Here is a 26327-nt window from a genome sequence, read left to right as displayed (position 1 = left end):
TTATCCTTCCATTAACTAGCAAGGGCAACATACTGTGTGTCGACAATTGGCCGATTCGGGTGGATTAACCGTGATGTATGGATCATCCCCCCCCCCCTCCACCCCCACAAAAAAAAAAATCAAAGATTAGTTGTTGATCTAATTACCGGCTTAATTAGTGTATCTTGTTTATCGAACTTTCTTTTCAAACTTCAGGGCAACATACTTGTCCAACTTAAAAAGCTGGAGTTTTCAGCAGATCATCTACTTCCTTTTACATTACTGGAAAAAAGGTTTTATTTAATACTGCTTACTAGAACACGCAAGAGAACATCGAGAAAATTGCTCGTTGAGCTGGTATTAACCGATTGGATTTTTTTTATTTTATTAGTTTTCAAATTGTTCTAAAAATTTAGGAGTTTTCTTGTAAGAGGTAAAAGTGAAATTGTGTGTCGAATTTAGCTATAATAACATAATGTTGAATGATTAAACTAATTAACGAACGAGAGCTAAAACCAAGCAAAAGTTAGGATTAAAATGAACAAAAATTTGCCTCTGGGAAAGAAAGCTGATCAAGGTATTCCATAACGCCTCCGGGGAGCTAAATCGGTTATTTTAAATCTATAAATAATACAGAGAACATTTAGCAAGGTATTCTGTTATTAAAATAATGGCAGCCACCACTTTCTTTCCCGTAAGTAAGTAAATATTGAACCGCCGTTCAAGGTATGTGAGGATCAAACATGGCCTGTTATAGAAAAAAAAACTATTTGCACACATATGGCTTCCATTTTGCTACTTAGTATCTTGACCTTGTTTTAAATTGTAACATCAGAGTCAAAATTGAAACAAGGATGCATCGATGCCCATTGATGATGCCCCAAAATACCATTTGATCACTTCAGAAGCACTAACTGATCCTAGAACAGTTCAGTATTATTGACGGAAAAACATTTATTGGCTTTCATCACTCTAAGAACTGAAGCCTTCGCTATTTACCTTGGGAGATAGTGTTCCTTTCTAAACATGAAAGATAATAGGACAACATAATTGAATTAACCCAAAATATACATGGAAAAGAACGTGGTGGCTTCCTTTTTGTTATACCTTGTTATATCCTTATTCTTTTTTTATTGATTTCACAAGCTGTTTAGCTATGCCTCAGAGGCGTTTAATGGTTTACTGCTTAGTAAGAGAGCTGATACAGTCGCAGTTGGAATGCGAGAATATGGGTTTTGAGGGTACAAAGCATGGGACTTCGAGAAAAGTACCTAGAGAGTAGACGGAAATTTTCATTGATTCCATTAGAAGCACTTACGAGGCCGCACACGTACGTGTATAGCCATGACGAAAATGGCACAGGATGTCAGAATAAGATGCAAGAAAAATGCTCTCATTAGACACGTGTCTTGATATCATTACGTAGGCCAATTACGTAATGGTTAATTAGAGGGCGCTGGCAAGCAGACGGTACGAGTGTATAGAGTGCAGTTTTAGCGCCAGACTCTGCGATAATGGAATAAAATATAACAAGCCCTGAACGACTACATGACAAGGTTACATAATCAGAATACACTGGAACACAAATAGCAGACAGACCTTAACATATGCATCAGACATTTTTAGAGCTTTTTCAGACCACCCTGTACTGTTACAGAATATCCTAGAAATAATACAAGAGGGAATTTTGGGAATGATTCCTCTTTTAAACCTCCTGTACGCAATATGTTCATTAAGTTCTTTCTCAGCGGCAGTCCAAACCTTACCGATACACAAGTAACTTTTTGCATATGGCAACCGCTTTTACCAGTGTTAGAGAATATTTCCCTTAAAATAAACTTGAAATGTACCATCGTTTTAATTTGGACACAGCAAAGGGTTTTTACCCCTTCCTTTTCCATGCAATTAAAAAAATGTAATTGTTTTGCTTTTCACTTTTTAACGTAATTTGTTCTCCTTTCCGGAAGTATAGTAAATTCATTCTTTAGTCCTATTACGTTTAAATAGAAAGAAAAGTCCTCAGGGTTTGCAACTGAGTGGATTTCTTCAGATACTATTGAACGGTAACGTGATTTCTGAGGCGGATCCCAGATCCGACCCTCTTTAATCAGTATGTTGCATTGACGATGGATATGTTAATAAAAAGGGAGACGGGTAAACAAAGGGGTCATTTTTAAGGACGTTACTGTAGTTTTTGGTGATTGTTAGGTAAATTAAAATGGGCTTCTTTAAGCTAGCCATGTTTCCCAGATAACAACAAATCTTACCTGTGTGGTTTCCCGGAAATCGCCTTGCGGCCATAAATGGTTATAAATACCCTCCCAGACAAATTAATCGTCATAAGCAGAGAGATTAAAAAACAATCAATTACTTTTCCTGAGTAGGCCTACTGAACAAGATTTCCACAACGGAAAGGTTTGATTCAGTCTTATTCACCCAATTCTGTAATAGGGCAGTGATTCATTAATTTTATTGAGGTTAGAGGTTCTTTTTAAGCAGAAAACTTTATGTAAATGACTGGATCGAAAACTATAAGTATACGATAGTCGGAAAAATTTCTCTTTAATGCCGGCATACAATTTCAAGCATTGCGAAAAACCTTGTAGAATTTTAGTTACCTTCTATTAACTTCGAAATATTTCATCCTTTTCAATTAAAAGTAAAAAAACGCTCCTGGAATCTCAATCGTTCGAATAATTTTCGCATACGTATATCCGTCGAGGTAAAATGGTGCTTAAGTTGAAGTGTTCTTATCAGGATCGGGAGTCCAATCGTACACCTTAGCCGGATAATCATCAGGAACAAGCGGCACGTAACTGTGAGATTTAACGTCAATCTCTGGCTTTTTCGGAAAGGGAAAACGTTTAGAGACGGCGGAATTGTTGCTTTTTTATTCGCTCATGTTAAGGGTGTGTCAGTCTTACGACCCGCTGCTCCCACGACTTCACAGGTAGATTATTATTAAATGCCAAACGACAAATAGAGGCCGACATTTTTCAAATCGCTAATCCTCACCCCGATCAGAGCAAAGGTTAAGGAAAGATCATCAGATGAAAAACAACTTTATTTATTATCTGGATTAGCGTTTTTTTTGGTAAGTCAAGCGTTTTTTGAATGCCTTGAAATGTAAAGCGGGGGTATAAAAGTAGCCCCCTGAAGGCTTTCGAGTCAGTTATTTCTAGTACTACTTGCAGCTGTCTGCTGAATTAGTTCGCCTTCGCAAGATGCAGTTTGTGCGAGTGTTTTCGCTTACTTTAGTTGTCCTTGTAACAGATGGATTTCGGTTTCATTTGGACTCACAGAAGTGCGAAGAGATTACTATTCCGTTATGTCGTCGAGTCTTGCCATACAACTTGACCCGATTCCCTAACTTAGTAGGCGACCGCAATCAAGTCTTCGCCAATAGATCGGTACAGCAATACAGTCCACGTATGCATGAGTTAAACTGCTCCAGACACGCCGTGTTTTTCCTTTGCTCCTTCTATGCACCTATCTGCTTACCAGGAATGGATGAGTCAGAAGAGAACATCAAGCCATGTCGCTCCTTCTGCGAGCAGGTTCGAAGGGATTGTGCTGGCTCATTAGGATACTGGCCGAGGTTTGCTAAGTGCGAAGAACTTCCCAACTTTTCCGATGGAGTTTGCGTGCAGCCCGAGTCATTTGAAGTTGTTCAAAGACCTACAAGTAAGTTACTGTTTCGCAGTTTTTGGATGTTAAGCCCAATATAAAGATTAAAACAGTATTTTGAACGTTTTACCAGTCGAGTTAATTTTCAAGAGTTTTTTTTTTTAACTTACTAAGACAACACTGAAAATTTAACGAAAAATGAACAAGGCATTATGTGTTACTCAACAGCTTATCAAAACTCAAGATCTGGTTAAACAAAGTAGTGAATGGACCCATTATTAGTTTATGTTACTAACCACACAAAGCAATTAACCAATTACTGCGGCCACATCGTTCAATGCATGCATACCAAATTTAATTTGCTTGGGCATAGAAAAGGAGACTCTAATAGCAATGCTTTCCTATATTTCTCAACAAGATTTACTGCACTCTTTCCCAGAGCTGCCATAAACTTCTGATTGTCGTTAGCTGTAGGCATAACTTTAAAATAGTTTTATAAGGATTATTAGGCCTTTTTGCCTGCCCTTTCTGTCCTCCCCCAAGAAGGTTATTACCTTACTCGGACTCACTTCCACGCACAAGCAATATTTCAGACTTCAGTTAGGTGTTTTTCATTGGACAGGCTCGTTCTCTTCTTGCCCATCCGAAGGCAACTGAATTATAATTTTTATTGATTTCCTCTTATCTCTCGTTCCTTTTCGTTTTTTGTTATTCTTCTTTCAACTTTCAATGATTAAATCTAGTGTCATCAATTCAATTAGGTCCCGAATATTTGAAAAAAAAAACAAACAAAACAAAATGCTAAGAATCCAAAGACGAAGAATCTATATCGTAAAGCATGAGCGGAAAACTTTTGCGAGGTCAGCTTATCCTATTGTAACCAGACATGAACAATCTACACTTTACATGTCTTGTGTAATATTTATCTCTCCATCATCGACAACTCTTTCTTGACAGCCTGGCTTTTTTTTTTATGTAGCTTAGATTTCGGAGAGGTATGCCTCAATTATCAGCTTATTTCCTTGGCAGTGAATTTCTATAGTTGTCCGTATAAATTAAATGCCAAAACTTAAGTTGAAAGAGTATAAATTTGCATTCTTTGAAGTCCTTGAGCAGTTTGTCGTCGATCATCGATCCTTAATTGTGACAGAAGTTCATTTTTTTTGTCAACGATCCTTAACTATGCGACAAGGCAACACAATTTTTCAAGCGGGTATTCTTGAAATTTCTGATGATAAGAGTGTTAATTACCTTGAGAATGTAAAATGAACGAAAAATCAGTCAAATACCAGCTCATCGCTCTCCGGCGTAGCTGAGTAAGTCATCAACACATGAAAATCATAGGTTATACACTCCAATCAGCTATTCAGCTTTTAGAATTTCACACAGAAGATAAAATCGTGGCTTTGCGTTTATTGGAAAGAATGCCCCGTGCTACTATTAGTAACTGTGTTTGTTCTTAGTTAATCAGACGAACAAGAGTGCCTAATTTTTTTCTTATTCACTAAGATAAAGACATTTTCACGTTTGAGTCTGCAGCAGTCTACAAATTACATCGTGTGGAGCTGGCATTCAGACCAAAAACATTGTTAGTAACCCATATTTTTAAATGATTGATACCTTTTTAATCATAAAGTCTTAGACTCCCTTAAAGAATTTTTGCCGAGAAAGCCGCCTTTTAGTTTTGTTTTGTTCATAACCGTTTTTGTATTTGGGGGAGGGAGAGTATTAAGACCGCAAACCAGAATTCGTCTTTCGCCCACTTGCGCTAAAAATCCAATCCGGAATTTTCGCCCATCCTGGGAGATGATTTAATTTCCCACATTATCATTGAACTGATAATGGGCGATGGCCATCGATGCTTCATGATAACGGCATACGATGAGTCATGACGTGAAATCTTTGTTCTCGTGCCGCGTCATGTTAGGAACCTAATGTGTCGTCTTGTTGTGCTTACGATTTCATCTTCCAGACCTTCTCGGACAAACTCGGTCAATAGATAATGAGGCCTAGGGACTAGGCAAACGTTTTCATATTCTTTGTTTGAAAAGGTACTATACAATAATTATGCGATAAAAAAATCAGAATTCAAACTGGCCACTGACTAGTCGGGAGGACGCTCAAGACACGATTACGTGACTATATTTTTAGCTCACTAGAGGCTCTTAGTTTTCAGATCTTGGGAGACAGGGAGTGGTAGTGGTAGCTTGTGTAACTAGAAAGGAATCCACCTTTTCCTAAGGTAGCACCAGACTGTCATTTTAAAATCAACGTAGTTCTTACGCGTGTTGGGGATTATTCGTAGAGGTGTGTTAATTATATAAAACTGTTTCTTGTCTGAGGTGATTTCTCACCCTGAATTGCTTTACGTTGATATGGAAAGGATACGAAATGAAGTTATAAATTCATTGTCGAGGAAAGAAGGTTACGGTTAATTGTGATAAGGAAGGAAAGGAGGAAGGAAAGACTGCTTAAAAGGGCATAAAACCACTATCCGACTCCTGAAAGATGCTGTCCATTTTCATCATAGGTCTTGTATGAGACCATAATTAAATCAAAGTGGCAAACCGCCTTTTGGTCATAAACATGGAAAGTTTCACTCAATAACATAAGATCAAGGTCATCTGCTAAAGATTTTATTTTCTTACACTCTGACACGATATTTACCACCGGGTACCAGGATCGGGCAGATAGACACTTCCTGGGTTGGGAATTTAGACTAGTTTGGCGGTTTCGAGTTTAATGCTCACTCGCTTGTTTTCTCAAATCTACAGGTGTTATAAATCCTGAGCCCTGCCAAGGAAGGACGCCCATTAACTATGACAGTTCCACTATCGACCGATACGACTACGGTAAGCCCATCCAACTCATTTCAATTTTTTTTTACTTTGCATTCCGTACTCCTAAGTAGTTTACCCCAATATCTCCCGTCTCTCTCTCCTTCCGGCGCTGAATATTTTTATTTTTTTGTCAATTTTAGGCTGAAATATTCTTGAATTATTCTTTATTATAAATTACAGCTCATGGCATTTCCACTTTTGCCGTTTAGTGAAAGGGATAATTTTCTACCGTTAAGTTAAAAACATAATTAAATTGTACTGTATTTAATTTACAGATCAATTCAATGAATCCTTTTCAAACTCTCAGCCTCGGCTTTATTCTTAAAAAAATATTAAATTTTGCAAATTCAGCCTCGATATTCTTATAAAGAAAAAAAAGAGTATACACAAAGGCTTCTGGATTTGGAAGGGTCATAAATGTATCGCCCTACATGATTTTACATTCGCGTCTGCCTATTAATAAATTTGGGAAATAGATTTATGACTAATTCAACTAACCTTCCACGTGTGGAATTTCTTATGATGGCCTATGTGAATTCTTAAAAAGATTTAAGGGATGTGTCTAAGGTGTCAAAGACTAAGAAAACTGAAAACGTAAACATTCCAAATGCGGTTTCTTTTAGATACTGTTGTATTCATGGTGTTCCATCTATCCTTCACTTAATTATGTTTATTACTTCTCAGTGATCAAATTTAAAGTGATCCTGATTGAAAGGCGTCAAAACAAAGGATCAATAATACACGGCAAAGTTGGACGAGTTATAAAGCAAAATAATGTCACTATTCATAAGGGTCGCGTGAAGATTTGGAGCAACACAGAATCTACCTGCCCGTCCCTTCGGACGGGAAATATTTTCTTGATTGGTGGGTACGAAAATGCCTTGAGAAGAAAATTGCTTCTGACATCGAAGAGCCTCATAGAGTCCTGGAATGAAGGAACTATGAGAAAGATCAGAAAATGGCAAAAAGGGGAGAGTAACGTTTTAACAAAAATACAAGGAAGAAGGTGAGTCTTCTCTTAAAAAAATAAATGGAGTAATCCCGTTTGTAAAGTACAGTGCACGATGTTGCAAAGTTAAGTGCGACATTGCGCGATACTGATTCGAAACTTGTGGTCGTCCTTCTTATGTTCGGCACACTATACCTTTCTGCCGCCACGAAAAGATATCCGTATCATTTGAAGAACACCCATTCAATGTGACTTTCCACTTTAGAGATCGGCGCGGAGCGGCGCCGCTTCAGCTCAGTCACAGAAATCGCCCCGAAATCACCGTCCTTATGTCACAACAGAAGCATCATCCGATAATGGTTTTCGTGCCGGCACGAAAGCAATCCGGAATAATGTGAACATAGGCTAGCGCAGACATCAAATACATTTATAGCGCATGGTTAGTAGTGAGTTCCCCGGGCTTAAGTTTGTGGATTAGTGATAACACTATAGAAATCAGTTCAACCTTCTCCCATATTTTAGTTTCGGAAAATGATAAATACAACCTAGATCTGAGCATCAATGGTACTCCCGCGTAAACCACGTATCAACGTCAAAATCTCTAGGTGTACTCATTGATGCAAACCTTACCTGAGGCTGTCATATCGAGAAGTTGGCTAAAAATATTGCCTCTGGTATTGCAGATATCAAACGGGTCAGGCAGTTTGTTCCCCCAGCAACATTGCATATCTTATCTACAAAGCCTTGATTCATTTCAGCTATTGCAATGTTTTTTGGGAACGTTGTGGCAATAAAACTAGCAGACAAACTAAAAAAAAAACTCCAAAATCGTGCAGCGCGAGCTCTAACTTTCTCAAGCTATGACGCAGATGCATCGCAGCTGTTCCAAAAAGCCTTAACGGTTTTTAAATTCCTTTTGATGGCCTTGCTCCTGATCACCTAAACTCGAAATTTATTGTTCCATCTAATACCACTTCAATTACACTTTTCGAGATTCTCTAAATAAATTAACGTATTCCACAGCTACGCACAAATTATCTCCGTAATAGTTTTCGCTACAGTGGTGCTGTTCTGTGGAATAGTTCCTGAAACATTAAGGCAAGCAGAATCGTTAAGTAATTTTAAGTCACTTTTGCACAGTTATTATAATATCAAGTAAGGTGCGGCACATTCGTGGAAACAGGTCTTTTTTTCGTATATACTTGATTAAATAATTTTAATACTGTATTTAGCAGAACCCACTAAATGTAATTAAGGTTTTAATTTTTTTCATAATATTTTATGCCTGATGATTTCGTAACACCTTGCATAAATAAAGAATACCTAACCTTACCTAAGGTTTCTTTTTTCGTCGTGATCCAAGCTTAGGGCCTGTTACATGAAGGTGGGGGACCCCAGGTAGGTGAGGTAACATGTGGTGGGTTACCCCACCTAACATGTAAACGTGATCACATTAAAATGAGAGATTGTATGGACAGGTGGGTTACCCCACCTAAGCGGGTTACCTCACCTACATGGGGTCCCCCACCTCCTTGTAAACAGGCCCTTAAACGGTTAATTTGATATTTTTCGTCGACGATCCATTTGAGTCAATTTGTCTTGAAATGAATTGTTCTGGTTAAGTTTTAGAATAATTAATTTACAATTGTCATTTGTTTTGTTTTAAATCTAAAACAATGTCTGCCGGTCATAGCGTTGATTCGGTTTACTACTTCGTCTTCGTCAAGTGTAGCTAACCCAGTTTTTCTTTTTTTGTTTTGCAGGTTATCAAAATTGTGAAATCAGACTTCACGTTGTTAATTATCAGATCGATCAAAGGTTCAGAATAATGTCATATTTAAGTAAAAACTATTTTTAAGCTATACTATTGTTATAACGATAATAATCTTTAACTTTATATAAATACTTTGTTCAAGAGATGCGAAAAAACAAAATGAAAGAAATTCCTCTCGAAAGGGCAGATGGTGAGGTTAACCCTATGTAAATGACGTCCCCAATAAAGTAGAAGCGAAAAACTCTAAAATCTAACAGTTGTAAGATGTAAGATTTGTAAATGTTCCAGATTGCTATTAATATCTATTTAGTCTGTCGCTCGCTTTGTATGTCTACGCGCAGGAGGCTACTTCTCAACTACTGTCGCGCATTTCTCGCAACTCTTGAAGAGTTTTCGGGCCCGGTAACGGTTATTCCTTATTAGCAGTTGTTATGCAAATTAACGTAGACCAAGATACTTCTCTTTCTTGTAAAGTTTTTGTGTTTTTATTGAAATTTACAATCACATTTCCATAAAAACAATTTGTGCAGTGAAAGTAGTGTGTTTTAATTTCGTGGGGAGTTTCGAGAGACGCACACCAAGACAGATTGTTGGAAGAATTCATGTTTCGAGCAACCTGCGAAAGCTTCAGACCTTTAAAAAGAAAGGTTTAAAATTTTAATGAAAAATAAGATAGTCATAGCACTGATTTAGAGTATAGTTGATAAATATTCTTGCTTTTCTGAGCTGTTTATTTTTAATGGTGTAAATAAAGCAATACTATATGCTTATGGGTAAAATCGGTTCTCGGAATAGGAACTCTTCTTGTAGGCTCGACGCGGCTTACCATTTGATTATAAGTTGTTATTGTTGTAACTGTTTTAAGAATTCCTTCGAATTTTCATCAACGACACAAAGAACACTTGTATTTGGTGAAAAATTGCATTTATGATTAAGTATATTTGCGGGCAGCGCGAGTATTGTTCAGGTATAAGAACTGATAAGTCACCTTCCACACTTTCTTCGTTACCCAAATGAATCTGTAGATTTCGGCTTCATTCAAGATAATAATATTATTATTTTTTATAAATGATAACATTTTAAGGAACAAATAAAAGTTGCTGATGACAGTATCGTATGGTTTATTTTCCGTAGTTCATTAGTACTGTAATTGCAGATACTTAAGACTAATTCTGCTTATTATTTATTAATGTTTCGTCGTTTCTAACTTGCTCAACCCCTCTACCAGCTAACTTTTCATATCCAGCAAACACTGAATGTGTTGCCTTTATGAATATTTTTCTATATTTAACAGTCTCACTGAAAAGCTACGACGTTTTTCTCGCGTGAAACGTCCAATCAGAATCACGAACGATGTTTTTTTTACGTGAGAAAAATGATATTGCCAATGAAACAGCGGTGGGTCAGTTTCGCGCCAAATTGTTTCCCGCCTTTTATTCTTGGTTTTCAAGTGACCAACCTATGCCACTGATATTAGTATTATAAAGGAAATAAAGGGAGATTTAAATAATCAACCATAAGAGGACACAGAAAAATTCTGGGGCTCGGATTTTTTCTGTGTCCTCTTATGGTTGATTCTTTACATCTCCCTTTATATCTCCCTTTATTTCCTTTTCAAGTAACGTCAAAAAAATACAAAGTCCAAGATCGCAAGGACTTTGGTTATGGTGAATTATGAGTGTACTTTTATCCAATCAGAATCGGGGAAATATTTTGAATGAATAGTAATTCACCATAACCAGCTACTGATGACCAAATTTGGCATCAAAAGTGGAGCTTCCTTGCAGGTTAATGCACCGTTAACCGAGAAGACCTCGGAACGAGGTTGAGTTGTTTTGGTTGTGAAAACAAACATGGCGGACATTTCACTCGTTTCAAGAGTAAGAACTAGGCGAAGAAATGGCTAAAAACATGGCAAGAACAGCAGGAAGAAGAAGAAAAAAATAATATAAGCTAAATTGCCGGTAAATCAAAACTGACAAAAAAATTTTTGCAGATTGAGAAAAAAAATTTCTGCAAACTCCCGCAATCACTATTCTAATGATAAAGGCACTGTGCCGGAATAAGTTGGTGGGAAGATCAATGAGAACATAAAGCAGACTAAGATGAACAAATAAATAAATAAATAAATAAATAAATAAACCTAAGACGATTCAGTCAAACTAAGTGACATGTTAAGGTTTTGATAGTGTGCATAGGATAGATCGATTTGTAGCTTGAATACACATATTGAAGGTTCACTCTGCAGAGACATCCCCTTTGGTGTTGCTGGGCTTATATTCGAGTTCTTGGCGCTGACCAAAGGAGCAAAAGGGTTAAGGGGAGGTGATTACAGTGATTTAAAAGGGATTTTTATTTTGTAAACCAGCAGTTTGAAATTTGCAACAAAAATAACAGATCTTTACTGCCTTCTTTTCACTCACGGGAGAAAGTTTTTATTGCTGATTAAACTCTATGCCTGATGTAGAAACCAGGACTGTTCCTCGAAAACAAGTATAGGAGTATTCACTTCGTATGTGATTTGCAACTGAGTTTCCGTGTAAAGCTGTCCCCGGAAAATATTGGTGACGGTTACGTCAGCTAGAGTGAAGAGAAAATAAACCTGCGGTAATATAACAAATATGAAGGGTAACCACACAAGAGCAAATTAAAAGATGGAAATACAATTACGGAGTTTCGTTCGGATGTTTAACTCTGCTGATGTCAAAGGAAATATTGAGCGTATCGAAGGGCACTCAGTCCGCCACAGCGATAACGGGGAAAAAACATTATCAGCTCTTTAAAATCATTCTTCTTAAAGGGCTACATATATGTGACAGGATTTTAAAGTGAACTGATAACAGGTGATGAATTGTCTCATAAGTTTTAACCTTGAAAAATTATTCGGCTTAAGAAACTTACCTTTACAACACAACAATTTCTTTCTGTTAATTCTAAAAATTCAGATTTGAATAAATCATTCTAGTTCTCAGTTTCGTTTTCATCTTTCATTTGTATACTTTCTGAAATTGATCTAATTGTTAATAATTCATGCTCACATGAAGATCAGCTGAAACACTTTGTTGTTGTCTACTTTTGAAAAGCGGCGAAAGATTAAAAACACTACTGTGACGTCAGCGTGAAGTCCACTGACGCATTGTTTACAAAATGGCAAATGTGAAGCCATCGCTATCGACTATTATTCGAAAAGAAACATTTGAAGGCTGTGTCTAATAAAGCAAATAGGATATGGAGCTTTTGTGTTTCGAATAATCGAAAAGGAATGGTCAAACAAACATACGAATCATTCCCAAATATCGAAGCGATTTTCTTTAAAGTCCACGAATCACACGGGGCCAATAAGAAAACAGTGTATGACAGCCAATAGTTGGTTTATGATATTACGACTTTGTTCAATTCAGTGGTTTTCAAACAGGGGAATGAAAATATCTTCTGATGGAATATATTATGTATCGCCTAGCGAGAGGGACTTAAATATCGAAAAAGCGTCCGCGGCATACTATCTCAGCTTGGCTATTAAGGCCGTAATATTTACAAGTCCATCTTTCTGAAAGGCTTCCACTCTCGAATGAATTTTAAGGGCAAAATCAATGGCTATGGAGGCACAAAGTGAACGATGTTTATCTCCTATTTATTCTCCTCCTGTTATTATAACTCCAGATAACTCAAGTTATCCGACCAAACTCCGTGCTAAGAAAATTCATTCCCGGACTTCATTGGCCACCGATCGATTTTCCTGCATTTCTTTTCTCACCACCAGCCACCGTAGCGATTACTCTGTTTGGATTCCAAGATGGCGAAGCTTGCCGTGTAATTTGGAAGAAGAAATCTTTTACGACGATTGCCCAGAATTTCTCAAAGCCTGGTCTCGATATCGCATCACTAATATGACTCGTCGGTATAAAACGATGGATTATATCCATATGGTACTCGACGATACAAGCAGAGAAATCTATACAGAAATAGACGGTTGCTGCGGCGGTGACCTGTCAGCCTCTGTGGGGCTATCAGTGAGTAGGGACTTACTAAACAGTCCCGCCGATTTTACGGAAACTGGCTCTGGCATTGTACCGCGGAGCGCATCAGACGAAAACATACAATATTATGATCAGGAATTTGATAAACAGTGGAACCTGACTCAAATGAATTTGAGTTATGCTTTCCCATCCTCTCGCTCTTGTTCCAGCGAAAATCTTAACGCAGAGCAAAAAACTTTCAACAGGATCGAAAAATGGTTACGGAAATGTAATAGTGGAACGAACCGCCAGTGAAATTATTGGTCGGCAATGATTTGGTGAGAAAAATAGGAACAAGATAGTGTAAGCGGTTACAATGAAGACGCGATAAAGCTGTTCAACAGCTGCTCTAGTTTCTCTTTACATCAAGAGAAATTAAAGATTTGCTATTCGATTGGAAATTGCACGATGCTTTCGTCTGTTTTAAAGAATATATACATATAGATTACCTCCCGTTTAATTCACGTTAGGCTATTTTGTTTATATTTAAGTACCAGCACAGTTTTATGATCACTAAAGAGACTAGATTTGCTTCTCAGTTAAATTGAAAGTGTTCCCTATAAAACTGACGAAATTGACTTTCCTCCTTTTTTCATTGCCTTCAATCGATGAAAAAAGAAATTCAGTTGATTTCTCGGCGGTCATGAACTACTGACAGAATTTTAGCATATAAAAGAGGAAAAGAGAATTTCAAAATAATTTATTGTTTCAAAATTTGTTCTTTATACGCCGAGCTTGTTTCTGTTTACACAAAATTTGCATTAAATTTCACGCTAGCATTTTTAGTTTCTTAGGAAGTTTTTGCTCCCTTTAGATATGAAAAAAACAAATGACTCAAGTTCACCAAAAAGAAACCCTAGATTTCTCAGTGTTATTTAAACTTACGTGCTTAAGGTGAAACATCGTTACTGCCGTAAAAGACAGAAACAATAAAAGCAAATGACGCATAAAACTACGAAAGAATAATAAAGTCCTCTTTTTGTTTACCTGATCTTGACTGATACCTCTTCTATTAAAATTGGATAAGCCATTAAAAGAACATGTCTTCATCTTTGATCGTAACACTGACCTTAAACTACTTATCGAACTTATCGTTTATTTAACATATTTAGCAATTATTGGGAAAGTATTTCTAAGAAGCGCTCATTATGATAGTCACACTCATTCAAACGTGCTAAGCGCTATTCCACGTGTTGGATTATACATTATACATTTCGTTCCTGAACGATTATAAGGAGGTTTTATGGCGGCACTGTTTGTTAATTCGCTGAATAATTCTAGTGGTGAACCGTTGTGACATATGCCAATTTTAAATTTTCTCAATTTGCCAGCTAAATTGCATGTGAACTTCTTATTCTCAACGTTGCCTCAAGACTCATGTCGTTTGTGTTGAGTATAAAACAAATGTGGTTGTGAATTAAGTTTTATATGCCGATCCCTGATCGATTGTTTTCAATTTTTTTTTCCTATAACTATTTTTAACATCTTATGCATATATCAACCGTGTACTGTGAAATCAATTTTCCGACGATTTAGTAAATGTGTCGATGCATGACGAAATCAACAGCGATACAGTGGAACTGGCTCGATATAAGGGACCGGTCATTATTTATCGCCTGGGGGGGGGTCGGAGGATTTTGGGCTAAACACGATGAAATTTAGCCGATCCCCCCTTTAAATGTTATTTTATTGAAGTGATCCCCCCTCATAACTATATATAACTTTCGTGATCCCCCCCCCCCCCATGTCTTTGTACCCATATTCACGTTTCGACGTGTATATTTAGTGTTTTAAACGTTCATATACAGGTAGTATTTCTAACTATGATGTACTTACAGCATAATAAAGCCGTTATCGCGCAGTCTTTTTTTAAAAGTGTCTCTTGATCCGTGTCTTTTTCTAGTCTGAATCCAGACATCTGAATTCAGTTGACATACAAGCAATCTTGCTTAAAACTGTAAAGTGCTTGAAACTGCAATCAGTGCTTGAAACTGCAAAGTTACTTTTTTTAGAGTGCCAAATAGCAGTCCGCCAAGTCCCTATCAGCAGGTCATATTTAGCGACAATTTTCAGAGGACCACACTCTAGAGTCATTTGCAGGCGATGAGTTGGCCTATTTAGAAGAAGCACATAGGCGAATCACTACACTGCACGAGGAACTTCAGTCCGCATCCAACAAGTTGACAACAGCGCATATTAACCTGTCAAAGAAGTTTCCTTTGTGCGCGAAAAAATCAACAATGTCAAGAAGAAAGAAGGAAAATAAGAGGAAGGTCCGAAAAACCAAGGACAAGCGACTCAAGCAGAAAATCTAGAGCAAGTAGCGGCCATTTTAAGGGCACAAAGTCCAGGGTCAACCTGCCGAAGGGGACTAAATGTTGCTGTTGAATCGGATGACGAGGCTCAAGAGGCAAATGAAGTTGTTGAATGGGATGATGAGGCTCAAGATGAGGCAGATGAAGCAGTTGAATCGAATTTAGTATAGAGCTGACACAGGACGCCCATTCCTGGAGAGGCGATAAATGGTTTATGTTTAAACAAACACGCTTTTTACAATGTTTCAGTTATCAGAAGTTTATATAGTTCACAATTTAGAATTCACCTGTCATGTTTAAAGATGAATATTAGCTAAGTCATGAGCACGTTATAAAAGGAAAAATATAAAAGCGTTAAAACAAAGCTTTCTCGATATAAATTGAAATGCACACATTCGCCAGTGTGACAGACTTCCGTTTTTTAAATAAAGTTGTGTTAGAACAAATTGAGATTGCAAATGCTATCATCTCCCAGCAGAATGGGCACATTTATGTTGTATGCTTTCAAACTGGCATTGTTCAAGCAAATTTGAGTGGTCCCCCCTCTGAATCCTTCCAAAATGGTCAGTGATCCCCCTTTTGGGCTCTCAGTTACGACTGATCCCCCCCTCTGTTCTCCTAAAAATCAAGTGATCCCCCCCAAAATCCTCCGACCCCCCCCAGGTGATAAATAATGACCGGTCCCTAACGAACCTCTGTATAACGAGATCCTCGGTATAAGAATGATTTTCTTTACCCCAGTAATAGTAAAGTGTATGAAAAATAATGTCCATATAACGGAACCTCGTTATCACGAACAAATTTTGCCAGTGCCTTTGGCCCTTCGTTATATCGAGGTTCCACTGTACTTAAAAAGTATACTTAAAAAAGTAAAGCAACAGCAACGGTTCCGACTGCTCCACTCACTTTAATATTAATTTGTCTGTAGAAGAAAAAAGACCAACATCTTCAGTCTTTGGCTACGTATTGCATAATCATCAATCAAAACGTGAAACAATACAAAACGTCAAAACATGCCTAGCGGTCCGAGAAGCTTCCAAGTCAAGTGTGAAACGTGATGTGCATGGAAAACTATTTTCTCCTGATTTTCTCATTTTAGTTTATGGCCCCGTCCACACGTAAAAGGATATTCTTGAAAGCGTTTATTATTTGTTTTATTTGCTTCTATTCAGCGTGGATGGGCGAAAACGTTTAAGCGGAATTCTAATTTTTAATTATTTAAAAATAGTTTATTCAAAAATAGACGATTTAAAAATAGTCCGATACGTGTGGACACGGTTTATATGTCGTGCAAAAATAACACCAAAAAAAAAAAATAATCAAACAAACATTGCATTAAAGAACGAAAACAAAAGGTCATAAAAGGGAAAACAAACCAAGAAAGTTGAAACATAAATTCAACGTAGGTGGCAGCCCAGAGAAACTAACTGAACGGTGAGATGGCCGACAAAATTTTGGCCTGTCACCGAATGTATAAAACTTTAACTATATAAATAACACGTTCTAGTTAGTGTTTGCCGAAAAGCCAACAACGACAACAAACAAACAACTAAAACAAAAACAAAAAGTGTTATCAATTTGGCAGACAATTAACATCTTACTCTTGCAGCTAGGTGGCAATAATGGACTATTAATCGACGTAACGTTTCTACATGTCTCAAGCTGTCAATGTGTAATGGCTTTGCGAAGTCCACGTTATTAGCAGCTGCATTTTAAACTGAGTTGCCTTATTAATTGAAATGATCAATATTTTACTCTCAAGTGGACTAATTGCCTCGAGCTGTACAAATCAATTCAGGCACATATCTTACTATTTTATTTTGACTCTTATTTCCGTAGTAGATGGGTTTGGCAAAAACGAGCAGAACTTAATATTAATAAATTTATATTATTTTTAAAAGTCATGATAAGTCGTTCAAAAACGTTCAAAGCAAACAATTAAATGACTTTGGTAAGAAACATTTCATTTTTTTTAAAAACTGAATCATTGGATAATGCAATGCTAGAGATCTAATTCGCTTGCTTTACAGCCACATGACAAGGCGGCCAAGTGGTCAATACAAAAAACAATATTTTGAATAATTTACATGAAAATGGCTTTTAGTTCCCAGAGGAGATAAACAATTTTGTTCGTGATCACCAACATGGCCGCTGTGACGTCACGTGCAAAACAGCAATGCAATTTCATTTGAATATTAGCTTAAACTTAAGCTACTTGCGTCCAAACAGACGAAACAACTCCCAACATTGTTGGGCCAATGTTGTTGGGATTCGTTGCGTCACGTAACTATAAGTGTGGCCGGTTTCAAACCTAACCCGATGATCATTGTTTATAAAAGAAAACACCAAACCAATTCATCTCAAGACACGACTGTTACCGAGCCAAAAAATTAGTTCTCGAACTCAGATCACCTTATCTACATACTCACCAGACAATAGTTATAATTGTTTTCTCTGTATGTAAATGAGTTGAGCAGGCCCAAGTTTTGCTCCTAACCAGTTAATTGGCTGAAAGAGTCACAAACAATTCTTACCAGTTTGCAATTCGCCGTAAAAATCATCAATACAAATCATGTTACGTTGCAGTGAGATTTAAAGCAAAACTCTCTTCGAGCAAAATAGCCTTTATACATGCTTACGTCAGACGAGTTAATTTCAGCAACAAGTCTCGTTTTCAAAATGTAAAGCTGCGACGTTTTATATAAATGAACTCCCAAGGCAGTAGATACAGAAGAATGCCTACGCACAAAGAGTGCAAATACGAAGAATTTTGCTTAGAAACGAGCCTTGGAGGTGAAATTTGCTCATTTAAAGGGCCATAATTCTTTCAGTTGGATAGCCGTACTCAGGCGAGGGAAGGTAGACGCTTATATTCAGTTGCACAATGTATTTGTAGAACTATATCTGCATAAAAGGTGTAATTGCGTATACCTACTGAAATTTTTGAAGCTGTTCAAAACACTCATAGCACGTGTTTGTTTGTTTGGTTTAATTCTCTCCCTTCTCATTTGCGCTGGCATGAATACCATGGAATGTTTGGTATTGATCTTTTAAGAAATACAATTGCCTGTCTTTTTTTAGAATGGCAACTTCTGTTTGATGTGATTTTTATAGTTGCCGTATTTATTTGATTAACCGCCCTGGGCGCTTATTAAATTTTTGGACCTTTAGATTGGGCGCTTATTCGAGGTGGGCGTTTATTCGAGGCTGGGCGCTTATTAAATTCTCACCATTCTCGGCAAGTGTAGTAGTATATTTTACAACAAAACAGTAAATGGTACTAACAAAAAGCGAAAAGGTAGCAAAGCAAGGTTTCTGTAAAATACTCTGAAGAAAACTCCGTCTTCGGGAGGGTCTCTTATTATCTCTTATCAGGCTCTTATTGGAGTTTTTTTTGGAGGGAGTGGGGTGGGGTGGGCGCTTATTCGAGGCTGGGCGCTTATTAACTTTTTCTGCCTTTAGCATGGGCGCTTATTTGAGGTGGGCGCTTATTCGAATAATAAAAAAAGTTTTATTCACTATCGATTACTATCGTTACAAAGGATGTAAAAGGAACAGAGAACCTACAAAGTGTATATTTTTTGTCAATCACTCACAAGAACCTTCAGCATACGCTCTAAGTGATTCCGGGGATTTAAGTAATCTGATTGGTTTCCTATCTTAGACTTTTCAACGATATTCATCCCCTAGCAAGCGGATGAAGAGTGAGCTCGGTTCCCCCCCGCCCCCCCCCCCCCCCCCTTTTTTTGGAAAACGATCTTTTTAACAAAATCTTAGGGTTGACTTTTTTAATGCATGAAAAGACTTCGAAGGATTTAAAGCGGCGTTTTTCCAGTTACTGTAGCTGAATCTTTTGCACGATGGACTGTTCACAGCTGTTCAAAAATCGAAGTTTATTAATGACAATAAAATATGACAGCAAATGTTCGTAGATATTCTCCCTTTTCAGTAAACAGGAAAAAGAATGCTACAGGAAAAGGACGCCATTCGGTACGGCTCGAGTAATCAAGGCGCCATGTCAGCACTTCATGCGAAGTACGACCAACAAACCTTTATGGCTATAAACTTCTATTTGCAAAATAACAGAGAATAACAAAGCTCTACTTTTCTTATCGGGTATTAAGGAAACAATTCAAAGTTTTAACAGTTTCATTTTGATCCATTACGCTGTTGTTTCGGCGAAGTGATAAACTTGTGAATTGCCATCATGGCCATATTTGAAAATTCTGTAAGGAGTACCTTTCGAATTTTTTTGATCCGTCAATCAAATCGTACTTTTTATTGGTTTCCTTTCCGATTTTGTTGAGACCACTTCGTGTTCATTTACTAAAACAATTATTCTTTTCAATCTCAGTGAGTAGTGGCTTTTAATAGGAATATTTACCTCGATTTAGCAACATGCAAAACAGGACTTTGTTATTTATCAACCTAGCCCGTTTCCATTTTTAACTTAACCGTCTTAATTCTTTCTTTCTCATTATATATGGCAGTACCCCCTCCTTCCCCCCCCCCCCCCCCCCCGGCAATAAACATGGTATGAAAGTGGATCAACTGGAATAGTCCTGAATAAAGTAATCACTTTTTTAAAAAAAGTGGCGAGCAAAACAAGTAAGCCTCCGTAGCTCAGGGGTTAGAGCACTGGTCTTGTAAACCAGGGGTCGAGAGTTCAAATCTCTCCGGGGGCTTAAGCAATTCTTCTTTTCTTTTCATTTTTCAGTACATGGTACCTTTTTACTTCATAATTATTTTGTTCTTACCAGGTGGAATTAAAACTACGCTTCAGTAGTATTTTCGGAGTTCTGAAATTTGGTGTGTCTGGTCTTTTAATGCAAATCGGCCACCAAGCCCGGGGTGGGGGGGAGGGCGGAGGGTGGTTCACTGATATATATATGTGCCGCTATGAAGTGGGGAGGAACGTTGAGTGACGACACTAAAAACAGCTGTGTAGCAGACTACTATGAAGGGTGTGGCTTTCAAACAGTTTACTATGGGATAGGGTATATAAATCTGGACGTTTAGGGTATCATTTTCCAGGAAACTGTAAGTGATCAATTGGTTGTCAATTTTAGTCTAGACTAGGAAAACGGGGAATTGCTAATTAAAAATGCAAAAGAATCAAGCAACTTAGCTTAAAAGCTACTCTACGATTGGGGGGATTTGTGGAGCAAGTTAGTCTTGTATAGGGTAGAGAAATTCAGCTGAACTAGCTATGGTATAGGCTAAAGGTCTCAGGGACACATCCCCACCCAAACATGTCCTAACCTAACCCCCTCCAGGCCACCAACAAGCCCGAGAGACTACTGTTGTCGTAATGAGAATTTCACTTTTAATCAAAACTATCTCGCCAGATAAGTCGAATCCTAAACAGTATGCTTAAAAACCCTTTGGAAAAAGCCGATTTCATTGGCTAACTAGGGAACTTAAGATAGAGACGTTTTCGGGGCGACGGCGACCGGACTGGCAGAGCAATCCTGGAACAGAGGTAACCGTCGCTTTCCTCCAAAATTCGAACATTAAGATCGCAGTGAACTCAGGAGGACGGCGCCTTGGAAGACTACCGAAGAGGAAAATATGGCTTCACATAAAGAACTAAGAGAATTAATGCTTAATTGCTTGCATGCAACAACAACAACTTTATTTCAGTATTCCCACGTTAGTACGTGGTATTACCAACTATTCTAAACAATTTTCAATACACACGTTTCATTTATACGATACTCTAACGAAAAAAGTGAGCTAAAAACACACAATTAAAATATCGGAGTTCATATGTTTTGTCCGGATACTTTCATTTGGCTCGTAGGTCAAGATTGTCCATGCAAAGCTCACTTACGGTTTGCTGTTTGCCATATTGGATCAGATTGGATCTTGACTCTGTGACATGAAACATAGAAACATTATAAAGATGTAAGTTTAGATAACAGAGCTTGGAAATCGAGCTAGAAATGTGACTCAAAGAAAACAAGGACAATTTAAGGACGATAATCTGCAAAATTCTGGTTGCTAAATGCAACAAACCTGATTGAAATGGGAGTTATGCACCTATCAATGTAAATCCCGTGGGGGGGGGGGGGGGAGTGCGGGCAAGGGGAGGGGATTTGATGCCTGGGACTATCCCCGCTATCGGGCTTTTGATCGTGCGAAGCGACCCCGGGGTCGGGACATTTAACTTTGACCGACAGAAGCCTGGTATCAATTCAGAAGCAGTTTACCAAGTCCGTCCATCGAGGCTTCCTGAAAGTCACGCTGTTGGAGAAAGGTATGAAGTTTTCATTTGTTTTAATCGCCATAATCCGATACTTTAAACTGTCATCTAAACAGATAATGTCTATTTTGAGAAAGTTTTTATCTTCAAGTTCCCATCTGATTGTAAAACTCGATTGAAATCGAATTCCACCATTAAAGTCAGAGGATTTTTTATGGGTCACTGATCCGACCTGTTCCGACATGTTGAGCAGATGTTATAAAGCATTTTAAGTTTTATTAATATTATATAGCACGGTCAGTCTTCCTGGAGTGATTTTGTTGTTCAAGATAAGAGATGCTAGTGGAGAGAGAAAATACTTAATTACAACGAGTAATTTAGTGGAGCTTCCGTTAACCGTAAATAAAAGTAGTAACAACGTCTTTGAAATGTTCTTTTATTCGTTTTATGTAGTATTACAGCATTGTTTGTTTAGATTTTTTTCCCCTGGGGTGGGGGCTTTTTTGACACTTTTGATTGACCTTTCGTTTCCCACCCTGGGGAATTTGATCGAAAAATTTTAAAATTTGTCAAATCCCCACCCCTTGCCCGCACTCCCCCCCCCCCCCCCCCCCCACGGGGTTTACATTGATAGGTGCATTAAATACTCACGTTCTCGCCACAACGCCAAACAGACCAGTTTCACGTCGCCGACGGGAGCACGACAGTTCACCGGCGAAAAATGTCTGCGCATGCTCTACTAAAAATCGCACGTGATCTATTTCGCGCAATGTCATTGGCTCTGAGGCAAAAATGCCGGTTGAGATGAAAAAAATAATGGCTGTCTTTTTGACAGTGATAGCGTTGTGGTTTTCTTGCCATAGTAAGAGATCAAAAAACATTTTGGTCAAAGTTTTGAGTGGAATGTTTTCTCTAGAAAATGTAGCGCCTTGGAAACGGCGGACAAACCCAGTGGTGGGTATTTGTCGGAGATATTGGCTTTGCAATCGCCGGCATGGGTGCGAAAGGCATGCTAAAAAGGTGGGTAATTTTGACTTTCTATGCTTACTGTTAGTTTCGTGCACATCGGTACAACAGGAAATTGTAAAGAAGTGAAAGAAAAATTATTGGGCTTTGTTATGTATATAAATTAGCTTGTACCGCTGTGCACGGAAGCGGCAGTTGTGTTAAACGTGTGGACCGTTTTCGTACCAAATATCGACTTGCATCTTTGAAGTTCAGGGACCCTCTGGAGGTCTAGTTCAGTGTATCCTCAAACATTCGAATTTGTATTTATTAAGCTTCGCTGGCATTATATGCTCAGGTTAAAGTTTCTCGCCCCACAGTCCAACACAAGAGAAAATTGAAAGGTACAGCTGGTGGAGGGCCGTTTGAGCAACAGAATAATAATCATTATAATTAATAGGAAGACCGCTAAATCTAAATCAGCGCGTTTTCTCTTTAGAATGTGTGTCAAATGGGACACGATTTTGATCGATCGAAAGTGAAAAAAATAGTATTTTCCCTAGAGACCGTACATGCATTATGCGTGCACAAAGTTGTTTTTTTAACTGAGAACAAAAATGGCCCTATCATGTTTAGCACCTTATATTACAATTTAAACTATTTCCTGAACGTTTGCTGGAAGTTATTCTGTACTTGTACTTAGACATCTTTTTTAATCAGCCATGGCATTAATGTTTTCAGGTGGATTGTTCCATAATAATTTGCTCCTCTGTATTTCACTGAGAATTCTTTGGCTGTTAATCTATGTATACGTGTATGTTGTGCACAGTTAATTTTGTATCTCAGCATAAATATTATTTTTTCTTTTATTTTTAGCATACATTGCCATACACAAAAAGAACAGAAAATTATAAATTAACTGCAATAAAAAATTGACTACAATATTAGAATAAAATTTTACATTAGATGCTGATAGTTATATTTGTGATAATTATGTAAAGTCTTTTTTTTGTGAAATAATCTTGAAAAATAGCAGGTAATGTTCCAAAGAAGGATAAAAGTGTAATGAGATCTACATGTAATGATTGAATAAAAATGTTTTGGCTTTTCATAAACTGAGAATTGTCTAAAATAAAAAGGCAGAGCTGTCATTAGGGGCCATAACCCATAACACCTGTTACAGCTGAGCTCACTTGATGTTACAGGTGATCAAAGTGGAAAGCTGAAGGTGGTAATTTAAATTTTTGGGACCTGTATTGGGTGAATCTTCATTTGCTATGGCTGTTTCAAAACGTAATGACAGCCCTGAAAAGGGATGGTTATATCTCTGTAGAGCAATCCTTGGAGTTATTTTTTTTTTACACCAGCATACTTGCCCTCTTTGGGTCACAGAAGATTGCTAGCATTGGGGGTTTACCTGTACTGTGTATTTATTAATTGTGATTGAGTACTTTTAAGTTTTATAATATGTATATGCACAATCAGTTCTTGTTTTGCCAAAAAATGCTTTCCAAAATATGGGTTTTCTTATTTACGATGTCAGCTAGAGCCAAAAATTGGCACATCATGCTTGTTAGTTTCAGCCAGTGAGAAATTTGGTACATCAAGTACAAACTTGTCCAGTTTTCAATTCCAAACCTTTGTCAAATTCATGGTTGCATGATTGATGCATGCACAGCAAAACATTAATTTTTGACATTGTTTCATTTTCTTCAACAAAAGACCAATTTACATAACTTAAAAAAAGGGTAAGAAAATACATGTAACTTAAAAATAATATACATTTCCTTTCTTTAAGTTCCATCGTGAGGTCACATAGTATTACATCTTTCTGATTGTTGAGTGTTGGATTTTCTTTTGTACATGTATCAAATTCATCCATGAATTGGCTCACAGGAGACAATGACTATGATCGATAAGAGTGCAGTCAGACCCTTCAAAGTATTATTGTACACTGTAGCATCCCATCAACACTGTAGCCAGTTTCAAATAGTAAGTTGTTCGTAATTAAATTTTTATACCATCTGGAATATTAAGATAAAAAGAACTGCTGGTAAATGAAATTATAAGCACCACTTTATGGACAGCTCATTATTACAGACAGTTTTCTTTGTCCACAGAGAACCCAAACAGTGTATTAGCTAAGAAATAATAATTTAGATGTACATGTAGTAACACTGTATTAGCTTATAAGATAATTATCTTGAGGTGTAACTGTCGCATCCGACTCGCCTGACAAGCAAGCATTTGACACTGGCAATGTTAACGATCTCTGATTCAAATCCCTTGTAAAACGAATCATAAAGAAACAGGAAAACAGGTTCTTACATCTTATGTTATTAGCTACTACAGCATAAATGCATCTTAGAATTATTCCATTGGCTAATACAGAATTTGAGTTCACTGTGTCCAGTCTTTGGGCCGTAGCAAAAGGGGACTGCTCTACAATGTACACTGTAGCTGTAAGCAAAGTACCAAGCTTTATGAGAAAAATCCACTTTTCAGCATAAAACAACCAAATCTGGCTATTTAATGCAAAATCAGGTGAAAAAGTCAGCAAAAGGCGATTTGTAGGTTTTTTGATTAAGGGATAGGTAGCATGATGGTCATGGACCACTTGCATGTGTATATCCAACAGTGTTTATTTACTGTGCAATATCAGAGCTGTCAAAAAGTTTTTAAGTAGCAGGCTCATAATAAAATAATAGTAGGCGGCTTTGGAACTCGCACCAAAGGATTTTGTTAGAGTCTCAGTAATGTCCCAGACCTTCCACGACATTGCACCGTTCTAATGTTTCACAGATCTAATTACTGTTTAAATATGCATTCAATGTGATTCAAACCTGGGGAAAACCTTACAGGAGTTTAAAGTTTGGAGTAAACTTTTAGTCTTCATGAAATTTTAGTTGGATCATGTTGATGAATGCAGTTGTGTAGGATATGCAGTTTCCTATTTTGATCTTCTGTCAGAATTATGAGAGAACTCTCAAATACAGATCTCATTCAAACATTATAGTTTCATGGTAATTATCATTTGTTTCTTTTCCTATAAACTTCTCATCAGGTCTACATTTTGCATGAATTTAATGTGATATATATTTGAAGCGGTTGTTGGTTTAAAGTGAAGTATTTTCCACTTTGTTTTTTTTTTATATGAAGTTGAGTTTCTTCTTAGTTGTTGGCTAAGGCAGTGTTGAAGTAGTGACATGCTAACATACTTTATTGTTCATTTCTCTTCAGAAAAGATTGATTGATCCTGAATCAAACAAAGTGCAGCTTCACAAACAAGATTTTTGAAGAACAAATGTGTATTCAAGCAAAGTATATGTCCCTGACAGTGTCAATAAAATTTATTAATAGAAAGATCTGGGTTTTTACTCCTTTGTAGCACTTTTGACTACTCATCACTTTTCTAACCTATATAGTAAAAAGATCATGTAGTATAATCAGTATTTTTTCCAACTAACATATTTGCAATCAAAGTTCTCTTCTTTTATATATAGTATTGCCCTAATTTTAAAAATTTCATTATCTTATTCAGATCAAGCACAGTAACCATTGAAAAGAAAAAAGAAAAAAAAAACCTGCTTGGTCATAGACGGCTTTAAAGTTTTCATATTAAAATTGCAATGAAAAGAACATAAATGCAGACAGTACAGTTCATTTAGCTCATGTTC

The 26327-nt window shown here is 37.3% G+C and overlaps 2 protein-coding genes and 1 non-coding gene across 3 annotated transcripts; all 3 read left to right on the top strand.

The window, feature by feature from the left end:
- The first annotated feature begins 3162 nt into the window (after positions 1 to 3162).
- LOC140929077 (secreted frizzled-related protein 3-like) lies at positions 3163 to 10281 on the top strand. The gene is made up of 4 exons (XM_073378924.1): positions 3163 to 3663; positions 6381 to 6458; positions 7131 to 7452; positions 9159 to 10281. The coding sequence occupies exons 1-4, from the start codon at positions 3204 to 3206 to the stop codon at positions 9172 to 9174; spliced, it is 876 nt and encodes a 291-aa protein (XP_073235025.1). The 5' UTR covers positions 3163 to 3203; the 3' UTR covers positions 9175 to 10281.
- Positions 10282 to 12328: 2047 nt separating this feature from the next.
- Positions 12329 to 14176, top strand: LOC140927221 (uncharacterized). The gene has a single exon (XM_073376860.1). The coding sequence runs from the start codon at positions 12760 to 12762 to the stop codon at positions 13438 to 13440; it is 681 nt and encodes a 226-aa protein (XP_073232961.1). The 5' UTR covers positions 12329 to 12759; the 3' UTR covers positions 13441 to 14176.
- Positions 14177 to 20112: 5936 nt separating this feature from the next.
- On the top strand, positions 20113 to 20185 carry Trnat-ugu (transfer RNA threonine (anticodon UGU)). The gene has a single exon. It is a non-coding gene; the product is annotated as a tRNA-Thr (tRNA).
- The last annotated feature ends 6142 nt before the right edge of the window (positions 20186 to 26327 follow it).

This window comes from Porites lutea, chromosome 2 (genome assembly GCF_958299795.1).
Source record: "Porites lutea chromosome 2, jaPorLute2.1, whole genome shotgun sequence".
NCBI lineage: Eukaryota > Metazoa > Cnidaria > Anthozoa > Scleractinia > Poritidae > Porites > Porites lutea.
Note: the sequence above shows the minus strand (reverse complement) of the source record. Positions and strands in the feature narration are given on the sequence as shown.

What these genes read in the sequence shown, in the direction of transcription:
- LOC140929077 (XM_073378924.1), top strand. Translation starts at nt 3,204, where the DNA reads ATGCAGTTTGTGCGAGTGTTTTCGCTTACTTTAGTTGTCCTTGTAACA. An exon ending in AGTTGTTCAAAGACCTACAA is followed by an intron (nt 3,664 to 6,380) that starts GTAAGTTACTGT and finishes TCAAATCTACAG; the next exon opens with GTGTTATAAATCCTGAGCCC. An exon ending in TATCGACCGATACGACTACG is followed by an intron (nt 6,459 to 7,130) that starts GTAAGCCCATCC and finishes ATTACTTCTCAG; the next exon opens with TGATCAAATTTAAAGTGATC.
- LOC140927221 (XM_073376860.1), top strand. Translation starts at nt 12,760, where the DNA reads ATGGCTATGGAGGCACAAAGTGAACGATGTTTATCTCCTATTTATTCT.